Source organism: Hippocampus bargibanti, linkage group LG20 (assembly GCF_051943395.1).
Source record: "Hippocampus bargibanti isolate YZ-2025 linkage group LG20, ASM5194339v1, whole genome shotgun sequence".
Classification (NCBI taxonomy): domain Eukaryota; kingdom Metazoa; phylum Chordata; class Actinopteri; order Syngnathiformes; family Syngnathidae; genus Hippocampus; species Hippocampus bargibanti.
In genome coordinates, this window is record NC_142753.1 from 8241631 (window position 1) to 8252596 (window position 10966).

At 46.1% G+C, this 10966-nt stretch overlaps 2 protein-coding genes across 2 annotated transcripts; both read left to right on the forward strand.

Moving 5' to 3' along the window:
• Positions 1-4110: 4110 nt before the first annotated feature.
• Positions 4111-8806, forward strand: LOC148882995 (uncharacterized). The gene is made up of 4 exons (XM_088986886.1): positions 4111-6516; positions 6587-6909; positions 6983-7230; positions 8261-8806. The coding sequence occupies exons 1-4, from the start codon at positions 6203-6205 to the stop codon at positions 8804-8806; spliced, it is 1431 nt and encodes a 476-aa protein (XP_088843012.1). The 5' UTR covers positions 4111-6202.
• Positions 8733-10309, forward strand: LOC148882996 (uncharacterized). The gene is made up of 2 exons (XM_089023507.1): positions 8733-9098; positions 9577-10309. Exons 1-2 carry the CDS (start codon positions 8849-8851, stop codon positions 9870-9872), a joined length of 546 nt encoding a protein of 181 aa, XP_088879633.1. The 5' UTR covers positions 8733-8848; the 3' UTR covers positions 9873-10309.
• The last annotated feature ends 657 nt before the right edge of the window (positions 10310-10966 follow it).

Sequence of the window (10966 nt, forward strand, 5' to 3'; positions counted from 1 at the left end):
AATTAATTTATTGATTAATAACAATTAATAATAATAATAATAATAATACATACAGAGGTACAGATCTAAAATTGAAGCAATACAGGTCAAAAATTGCAGTGATACAGAGAAGATTAGCATGGTTAAACTATAAACCGTGGTAATGTTCCTATTAGCATGGTTAGCGATCTAAAAATCTATATATAAGAATGAGAATCAGAATCAGAAATGCTTTTATAGTCCCACAATGGGGAAAGTTGCAGTCCACAGCAGCAATTTGAAAGGGAAAAAACTGTAAACAGTACAAGGGGTTGGCTATTGTGTTCGCTTTGATCGTCTCCTATTTCATCTAGAACTGCTTCATGTCACAAAGAGGGTACAGCAAGTGCTGAAGAATGAATGACTCTCTCTGTCTTTGTGTTGTCATATTATTTCAGAATCAGAATGTTGTTGTTCTTGTTGTTCTTGTTCTTGTTCATGTTCTTGTTCTTTTGTAATGATGTTCATTTTATGTTACTTCCGGGTTGTGTGGCTGCCACTGCTTACTCGCAGAAAAAAATATCCTGTGACTGTAAAGTGTCCTTGAGAGTTTTGACAGGCGTTTATAAATTAACTGTATTGTTATTATTATTATTATTAGTAGTAGTAGTAGTAGTAGTAGTAGTAGTAGTAGTAGTAGTAGTAGTAGTAGTATTGAGAATGCTGATAGAGAAGTACAGAGAAGGTCAGAAGGAATTGCATTGTGTCTTTGTAGATCTGGAGAAAGCGTATGACAGGATGCCCAGAGAAGAGTGGTGGTATTGCATGAGGAAGTCTGGAGTGACAGAAAAGTAAAGTATGTAAGACCGGTACAAGACATGTATCATGACTGCAAGACAGTTGTGAGGTGTGCTGTCGATGTGACGGAGGAATTCAAGGAGGAAGTGGGACGCCACCAGGGGTCAGCTCTGTACCCCTTCTTATTCGCTTTGGTGATGGACAGGCTTACAGGTGATGTTAGACGAGAATCTCATTGGACCATAATGTTTGCAGATGACATTGTGATCTGTAGCAAGAAAGGGAAACAGGTGGGGGAGAAACTACACTGTAAAACCCAACAAGTTGAAAGTACTCAAATTTTTTATGGCAACTGATTACGTCAAAATTTTTGAGTACAGTTTACTCAAAAGTTTTGAGTAACCTGTAACCTGTTTTGAGTAACCTGTACAGGTTACTCAAAACTTTTGAGTAAACTGTACTCAAAAATTTTGACGTAATCAGTTGCCATAAAAAATTTGAGTACTTTCAACTTGTTGGGTTTTACAGTGTAGAGATGTGGAGGTATGCCCTGGAAAGGCGAGGAATGAAGATCAGTGCCAGCAAGATGGAAGATATGTGTGTGAATGAGAGGCATCCAAGTACAGGAGTGATGCTACAGGGAGAAGAGATAAAGAAGGTGGAGTACTTGGGGGCACCTGTCCAGAGCAATGGAGAGTGTGGAAAAGAGGTTGAAAAGTGTGTCCAGGCAGGCTGGAACAGCTGGAAAAAAATTTCAGGTGTGATGTGTGATAGAAGGATTTCGGCGAGGAAGAAAGGAAAGGTGTCTAAAACAGTGGTGAGACCAGCCATGATGTTTGGACTGGAGACAGTGCCACTGAAGAAAAGACAGGAAGCAGAGCTGGAGGTAGCAGAGTTGAAGATATTGAGGTTTTCTTGAGGAGTGACTAGGTTGGATAGGATCAGGAATGAGTACATTAGAGGGACAACTCATATTAGAGGCTTTGGAGAGAGAGAAGCCAGACTGAGATGGTTTGGACATGTCCAGAGGAGAGAGAGTGACTATATCGGCAGAAGGATGCTGAGCCTTGAACTGCCAGGCAGGAGACCGAGGGGAAGACCGAAGAGGAGGTAAATGGATGTGGTCAAAGAGGACATGAAGGTAGCTGGTGTGAGATAGATATATATATATATATATATATATATATATATATATATATATATATATATATATATATATATACAGTAAAGTCTCGTTATATCGATATCGGATATATCGATAGTCCCGGTTATATCGATACTATTTCTATGCACGCACGGAGAAAATTACATGCAAACAGGGTCGGATATATCGATAGTCCCGGTTATATCGATATTTTTTCGGACTCCCTTGAATATCGATATAACGAGACTTTACTGTATATATATATATATATATATATATATATATATATATATATATATATATATATATATATATATATATATATATATATATATATGGAAATAGATTATAATTTATATATATATATATATATATATATATACTGTGACTGGAAGATAAAGCATCTTAAAGGACCTGGAAGTTCTGTTTGTGAGGTAAAGTAGGGAAATATATGTCCATTTTGTTTTGAACCTTCTATTGGTTGCACATCAAATTCTTCAGATATTTAAACAGCTTCTTCCCCCAAGCCATTAATTCTCTAAACAGTAACCCAAATAAAACTGCATAGCGCCTCAATTTTTCTTAAGATGATACTTGTGCAGCATGTTCGACAGGAAACAAATTCCGGCGTGTTCTAAATACTTGGAAATAAAGATGATTCTGATCTGATTCTGATATCGTCCCTCCTGAGGCTAACATTCCCGAAGATTAGCATGGTTCCCCTTGGCCCCTTGCATATCGTCCCTCCTGAGGCTAACATTCCCGAAGATTAGCATGGTTCCTTTTAACCCTTTGCATCGCCACGTTGGAGTAACGTTCACCCCTGTGAATATTCGCGCCATATTTTGCTAAATGTTCATTCTGGGCCAATCGTAAACAATTACAGACTTAGAAACCCTTCTATAGGTTGATATATTTTTGAAGCTATCAGCCAATCGTCGATGACCACAGTATGGCAGCCTTCTCCCATTGGTTAGTCTAATGTCGTCTCTCCCGCGTCTCTCATTTCCGTGCCCGCGTTGCGCCTCAAGTTGATTTATTCTATCGTGAATGCTTTAGATATTAAACCGAGACGTCGTGAAATTAACCACATTTACAGAATCACAACACCACAGTAAGTATCGATCTGGTTGTTTACTTTTTGAGGTTCGGATATGTCTGTCTTGGGCGAATTACGTGAGTACAGTAAAATATTAGCATATTTTGCTCTCTCACCAGGTGTCCCAGAGGCCCGCTATTGAGCGGAATTCCGCCATTTTTTCCGCCAAAGTGATATTTTCTATTTTCATGTCAAAGCTCTTTTATCTCCGTCTACAACCGCTTAACTTTCGTGCAGTGTTCCGTGTGCTTGCTCGCTCGGGAGAGCGCACGACTTTGTAAAAGATGTCGTGAAAGAGAGAGATCCTACACAAGAGTGATAGTGGAACGGTGACTTCTTTAAATGGAGGGATAAAGAATGAGTGGAATTGGTTAGTAAAACAAGTTGACCGATGCTCAATTTTAGAGTTCATATTTAAACATAAAAATCCGGCCGGGGAAGGCCCTTTGCGGTCTTTGAGATGGAAAATAGATCAACTATGATGGACAAGGCATTGTGAGGGAAGCAAAGATGCATAGAAAAAACCTTGAGAAAGCAAAATTACAAACTACTTGGTGAGTCATTTGAAATTCACAAGTTATTATTCAGATGAAGGAAATTATGATAGTAGAATGACGTTTATTACTGTTGACCTGTAGTATACCATGATTTTAATTATAATTTATTATCCTAAACTAACATGGACATGAAAGTAGCTTGTGTGAGAGAAGAGGATGCACAAAACCAGGTTAGATAGAAGACACTGATTCGCTGTGGCGACCCCTGAAGGGAAAAGCCAAAATGAAAAGAAGAATACTAAACTAACTTGAATAAGACCGGATGAGGGATAACCAAATTTGGTGAAAAACATCTATAAACATAATAAAGGGTGTTTGTATAATTATGGAACAGATTGGATTGGATTTTGGATTGGATGTACCTTTATTCATCTCGCAGTGGATACGTTTACATTTCACAGCAGCAAAGTTATGAAAGGAAGAGGATAGGAAAGAAAGAAGTACAAAAACAGGAGCTGCTGGAAAGGGACCTTGAAGTAAAAAAAAAAATCAACAAAGACACAGAGAGTCTTTCATTCTTCAGCACTTGCTGTACCTCTTTGTGATATGAAGCACTTTTTGATGAAAGCGGGGAGGATCAAAGCGTCCATTTCAGCAGTGGATCAGGTGGTGGAATGTGCACGTCTACCACAAGCTAAATGTTGAAAGCAAACGCGAAGCCGTAGCATCCATTGACGAAAAGAGATTGTCTCACATCTCCCATCCCGCTTCAATTCTCATGGGAGCACTTGCTGACGGCTGCCTACTCTGGCGCCATCTTGGACTTCTTTTTGATATTTAATATGAAATCTTTAACACATTTTGCAAGCATGTTTTTTTTACTGAAGTTTTGTGTGTGTGTATTTGTGCTAGGAAATGGATTTCAAGCCAAAATTTGTCTACATGCCACCTGATATGACGCATTTACAGCTGCAGTGCACTGCTCAGGCGACACAGGCGGCTCGAGCATACAGGTACATGTTTTCATTTTCAAAATGTCATTGTAAAGTAGGCTAATACACCTCGTTTATTGTTGTAGATCAAAACATGCAGTTAACACTTGCAAGAACGCTGCCCAGTTGAAAAAGGAGGCCGTGACCCGTGTTATTCGAGGCGGCGGGGACCCTGAGTGCAGGCAACTGGTGCTCAGTCAGACTGTGCTCCAGTTTGGCGACTACCGGGACCACACTTTCAAGTGGCTCCTGGAAAATGACGTGGGATACGGAGCCCTGGTTATAGCTGCTCACCAGAAGGATCGTGACAGCGGCAACATGTCGCAGTCGCACCTGACAGCAAATAAAGATGCACTGACCGAGTACGCGCACCTCTTCCCAGAAATGGAGACTGTCATCCGGCACCGGCTAATGGTCATGGGAGCACCATTGGTCAGGGAGTTGGATGACAAACTCCTTGTTTTGGGACAGTTTCCCAGTGAAACCTACCGGTCTCTTTATGAATCTACTGATGAGCAGCATCAAGCGTAAGTTGCGTTTGTTATGAATGGGAAGGTGAACATTTCTCATTGGTTAAAATGTGTCTATTTTTTGGTCTGGTTTCTGTGTAGATATGTCAATCGTATGCGGCACGGGAAGATTGCTTTACCTGGCTCGTTCTTACATAAATTGAATGCCTACATCATTGGGAGAGACAATGAGGCAAACTATCCAGTGTCTGATCCAGGTAAATAACTAACCCCACTCAATGGTTCTGAACGGCCCCAGAATTGTTTCGATTTGCATTTGTACAGCCACAAGACAAAAGCTGGACCTCACCCGAATGAGTCTGAACAGCCCCAGAATTGTGACAATATTCAGGAATACATCTGGCCCGCTCCCTTGCGCCATTTACACATTTTGATAGCCATTGGCACAAATTGTAACTCCACTGCGCCTCATCAATTGACAAAAAACAAAATGGCAGCCGACTGTTTTGGTCCTCTATTCCCCGCCCCCAGTCTTCGGTTAAAGCCACGTGATTGGTCAAGAACACATCAGTGAGGGGAGGTGGTTTAAACATTAAAGAGACAGGCAGACGACAGTGAGAGAGTTTCAACTTTGATAGTTCAAAGGCAGAGTGTAGACTGCAAGGTTAAAATATCCCATCAATCAGGCTCCACAAACAACCCGCACAAGCCATCTGTACACTTGATTCAGAAAGATATCAACCCAGCTAAACAGAACACAATTGATGAGGAACTAGATATAATTATCACAGAGAAAGCACCTACAGATGTATTTCTGCATTTTGCATCTCTTTACAGGCACAAGTGAGAAGTTGTCAGGCCCGTCACAGCCCTCAGAAAATCAGCCCGACACAGCTGCCATGGAAGTGGAGTCTCAGTGTGAGTGACTTTGTCGCATCAGTAGAAAAAAACGGAGAAGCAAAAAAAGTTGGAATTAAAAAAAATGATTTCATCTTATCTTGCCAGTGTCCCAAGCGTCCACTTCATCTGCCACCACATCGCCCGCTCCTGCTCTGGCGGCCCTTGCCCGTGAAAACACATCACCAGAGCCACTGCCGGCAAGGCAGCGTGGTGGGCTTCCAAAAGGCTGGCTCACCACATTACCAGAGAGCGAGCACGAGTGGCTCAGCCAAGCGCTGTTCGAAACAACAGCCAATGGAAAAATTGCCCTGACCACTAAACTCCAGCTCTGGTGGGAGCCCCCGATGCCGCCCATGTACTTTTTGGAGCCGCCAGCTTCACACAGGCAGTTTTTCCACTCGAAATTCTTCCTGTGGGTGCCTTATAAAATGTGGGGGGTGAAGCTGGCGTGCCCCAATTGTAAATACCACCGCCTGACTGGCGGTGGTATGTACAGGACGGTTCGGCGGGTGCTGAATATCAGAGACTGGTACTTTATGGGGACTGAGAGCCTGGAGTGCATCCGTTGCCATAAAAAGTTCTCCGCCTGGGAGGCCAGAATCCGGAAGCAACTGCACATATCGAAGCAGTTATTGTTCCCGGCGATCTTCACTTACAAGTGAGAAGAGGGCCGGTCGACCTTCTCACTCATCCGCCGTTGTGACTGACGATTGCCTGTTTCTCTTTAGGCTGGCCTGTGACAAAACCGTCATCACCTTATTGAGGGTCCGCTCACTGGGCAACAGTGCCACGCAGTTGCGCCAGACGCTGACGGAGTTACACGCCGCAGAGTGGTTAACCAGGTGGACCAACTACCTCAGCACCCTCACCCACCTTGGTGTCCCGGTCGACGGGAGGGACGGCGTCCCGCCGATGCGCCCGCTCCCTGGTGTGGCCTGGTTCCTGGCGGTCTATGTGCAAGACGTACTCCCCCGCCTTGAGGATAACAAGGCCCGTCTCACCTCCATCTTTGGGAATGTCTTGAAGATGCACTCCACCAAGAAGGTGCATAGTTCACTTATCGCACGCGTGTGGCCGTGGTGATGACTGTCGTGCTGACGTTGTGCGGCCTGCAGATGACCAAGAAGTTGGCGGGGAATACGCCGGAACAGCCGCCTGTGTGACCAATGTGGGCAATGAGTACGGGCAGGTGCTCATGTCCGTGCTCACGGCCGCGGAGGGAGAGGGCCTTTCGGACATGGCGTGCGGACTCATCCGGCGATACAGGGATGCCGGAAAGCCACCCCCAGATGTTTTGTATGTCGACCGTGACTGTTGCACTGTCAGTGGGAAGTGCAAAGTAAGCGATTTCATTTGTTTTGTTGGTTTCTTGGTTAGTTGGTTTTGAGGTTTTTGGGGTGGGGGGGGTTTGTCTGATACATTATAATAATAATAATAATACATTTCATTTTTAAGCGCCTTTCAAAACTCTCAAGGTCACTTTACAGTCACAGGATCAGTTTTTCTGTGGGTGAGCAGTGGCAGCCACACGTGCCAGTGTTCACTCAGCGTAACTCAGATAACATAGGAAGACAGATAGATAAAAAGCTAGCTCATAGCTAGCCAGCCAGATAGCTATTGTGTGGTATTCCAGGAAAGATAAAGAGAATTGACTTAGCACAATATTTCTTACTCATGTTAAGCAGATTCCTTACTTACAGACAGTGTATTGTCGGTGTTCAAATACCTGACATGTTTCGGCGACTACTTCCGCCTTCGTCGCCGAAACATGTCAGGTATTTGAACACCGACAATACACTGTCTGTAAGTAAGGAATCTGCTTAACATTAGTTATCAAGTAGACAGGATGAATTTAGTACAACGATTTCTTACTCATGTCTACATCAACAAAATTCAAAAGAACAAAAAAATTAATAACAAATACTCTCTTCTTTTATCAGAAAAAAAGTGTTAATTCCTAAATGATATGGGTCTGGAGTTATCTGAGCTTCAAATGGAAAAATGAGGGAAATGCTGCCCCCTTGTAGAAAGGAAAAACATCGCCAGAGGTCTGACTTGCGCTCAATCGGCACCCAGGCAAGAAAAAAGAAAATCCAAACTAATTCAGGAATGGCGTTCGAGGTCACCTTTTCAATTCCCCAAAAATAAATTTGTGAATGGCAGTGAACAAGTTCATGATCAGCATCCGACCAAGAAATACCTCAAATCACTTTAAACTTGAAGTATCTCACGGTTGATAATAATCGTACTCCTACTTGATTTTCCGTTTTGACAATAATAATAATCCATTTGATTTCTGAGCGCCTTTCAAAACTCTCAAGATCACTTTACAGTCACTGGATCAGTTTTTCTGTGGGTTCTCCGATGCAGTGTCTGATGCAAAGGTCCGCTTGTGTCGCCAGATCCAGGACATGTTTGCCCAGTGGGACCGGCTGGTGGTGCGCCTGGACGTGTGGCACCTCATGCGGCGCTTTGCCAGGGGTGTCACTACAGAGGGTCACCTTCTGTATGGGCCTTTTATGGCACGGCTCGCGACAGCCATCTTCGAGTGGGATGAGCAAGACCTCGAAAGGCTGAAGAGGGCCAAACGTTCAGCAGAAGGAAGCCGCGTCACCATGAGGGCCAAAGAGGTGCAACTCCACTGCCGCCGCCGCACCAGGGGAGCATATGAGACCGAGAGGCTTGTCCAGGAGGTCCTTGACCACTTTTGGGAGGCCAAGGACACAATGGGCAATCTTCTCATCAACCAGCACCGCATGACTGACATCTGGAGGATGCAGCGTCGCCACCTGCACTGCATCCAGGACCCTCCGGGAATTGCCCTCTATACAAAAACTGGGGAGGTGAAAAAAGGCGGAGTCACCCTCCCAGTTTTCCGCTGCGCGCGGGGATCCACCTCCTTGGAGTCATTCCAACGCCATCAGTGCCACTTCATCCCGGGTGAGTAAAAGACGTGAGTATTTTGCCCGCATGTTTGTGCCAAAGCCTCAATGCTGTTCCTTCACCCCCACATTTCCCACTCTGCAGGCACATCTGCGAATGCCCTCCATTTTCAAGTCTACCTGATGGAGGGCTTGACCAGGTGGAATGACGACAGAGCCAGGGCGGCCGTGGCGGACAGCGGAACATACCAATTGCGCTGCTATGACGCGCGCATGGTGGATGCCGTCCAGGAGGTGGCACGGGCACGGCAGATCCCCACCCCAGTGCATAACTACACCCCATTGGGGAATTACACCGGTAAGCAAAGTGCTGAGAGCAAGCCCTTCTTACATTCCATCTGATATGCCAAGTGCTAACTCTGGCTCCCTGATGGAGAATACGAAGTTATCATATTTAAAAGTTTCATGCTGTTATATATTATGCTTATATGCTTCGTCAACATGTGTGACTCGAATACACAATTGAAGCAGAGACAACCTGAGGTCAATCTGAGGTCAACAGACACAGCAAGTTAAACTGTCATCTTCATCTAGGAGATCTGGCCTTGGTCAGAATTTAGGACGAGGGAAACTCTTTTATCACCAGCGTTATTTACGACTTGAAACCCCTTCACTTAAATTTGCATATACTTTCAATAAATAGCTTGGCAGAGGGCGGCAAAATTCAGACGTCTGTCATGAATGGCTGCGTCTCCTGCCGGCAGTAACGACAATGTTTCTGGGTCCGAGACTTCGTCCACAGTGTCCGATCGAACATCTCTGACACTCTCATCCAGGGGAGCTCATCGGGGTGGAGTACCTCCAGGCACAGACCGGCGCTGTGCTCCAATCCTGCCTGAGAGGAGATGAGGAGGACTTGATCGCCCAGGTGGGGGAAAATGACGATGGCGAGGAGGAGAAGGGGGACGACGAGGAAGAGGAGGAGACGCTAGGTTACGACCACGTATTGTTGATGTCGGCGTTGCCTAAGCCTCTTCCGGAAAATGAGCCGCGGTCCCGGGAGGAAGAGGTCTGTCTGTCTGTCTGTCTCAATTTTGTTCCATCTCTTTCAGCCAGCACACGGCGCATATAGCATGACGATCCCTCTTTTTAACATAGGAGGAGGACGTCAAGGGCCCGGATGGCCGAGGTGGCTACCAGCACGTTTGCCAGCTGGCTGAAGCGCTGGTGCATCTCCGGCGGAAGGCTTATGTGACACCGACTCAGGTGTCACAAATAAAAGCCTTGTGGAGTAAACTCCCCGACTACGACAAGGTTCCTCCTGCAGCCCTCCCACGGCGCCAGAAGCCGCTAGTACAGGACCGCTTCAAGGCAGGAACCTCCAAGGGTGCCCACGTGCAAGGAATGGAGGCCGCCGAAGGGTACATGTCAAATATAATGCGCTAGCCGGCTGGATGATGCCCGTTTCGCCATGTATCTGATCCGCGACCTGATCTCTGTGCAGTGTCCTTGCTCAGAAGCGGATGGAAGTGGCACGCTCTCCGGGTGCCAGCAGGTTGGTGGAGGCCATCTTCTCTGACCTGGCCAATATTCACAACCAGGGGTCTAGACTCGCCGGTGCCCACGTCAGTCGTTGGGTTCATGTCATGCATGACTACGGTCGCATCAGAGATCTGTGCAGGACCAGAGAGCTCCTGACAGCAGCTCCCATTCCCCTTTTTGTGGTTAACCACCGGACCCTCACTCAGTGGTGCGTAAGGTTTGACCGCTAGCCGACGGCACCGTGCCGACGACACGCCTTCCAACAACTACATTTGTTTCTTTGCAGGCACAACCAGAGAAGCAAGCCGGACTGTGCGCAAACAATGTGCGTGCCGCTCCCGGACCCCGGCTGCAAATTCACATCTGCAGACACGCTCGCAGAAGCCGGGACCTTCATGGACCGGCAGCCCCCAGGGGTCAGGGTGTTTGAGCACCCGAAAGACACATCCGGTATGGCGGTGACACACCGGGGTCCTGTCGTGCTGGAGCTTTTCCGGGCGCTGCCCCCCGCCAATTTGTCCACCTCTTCGACCGCCGCCACCGCCTCAACCAGTCCGAGAGCCTCCACTTCAGCCCCCAACATGCCATCAAATCTCGCCGAGTGCTCTACCTCTTCACCCGCCACCACTTCCTCCAACATTCCGAGTGCTTCGACTTCAGCACAAGCCCCCGTCCCATCGACTC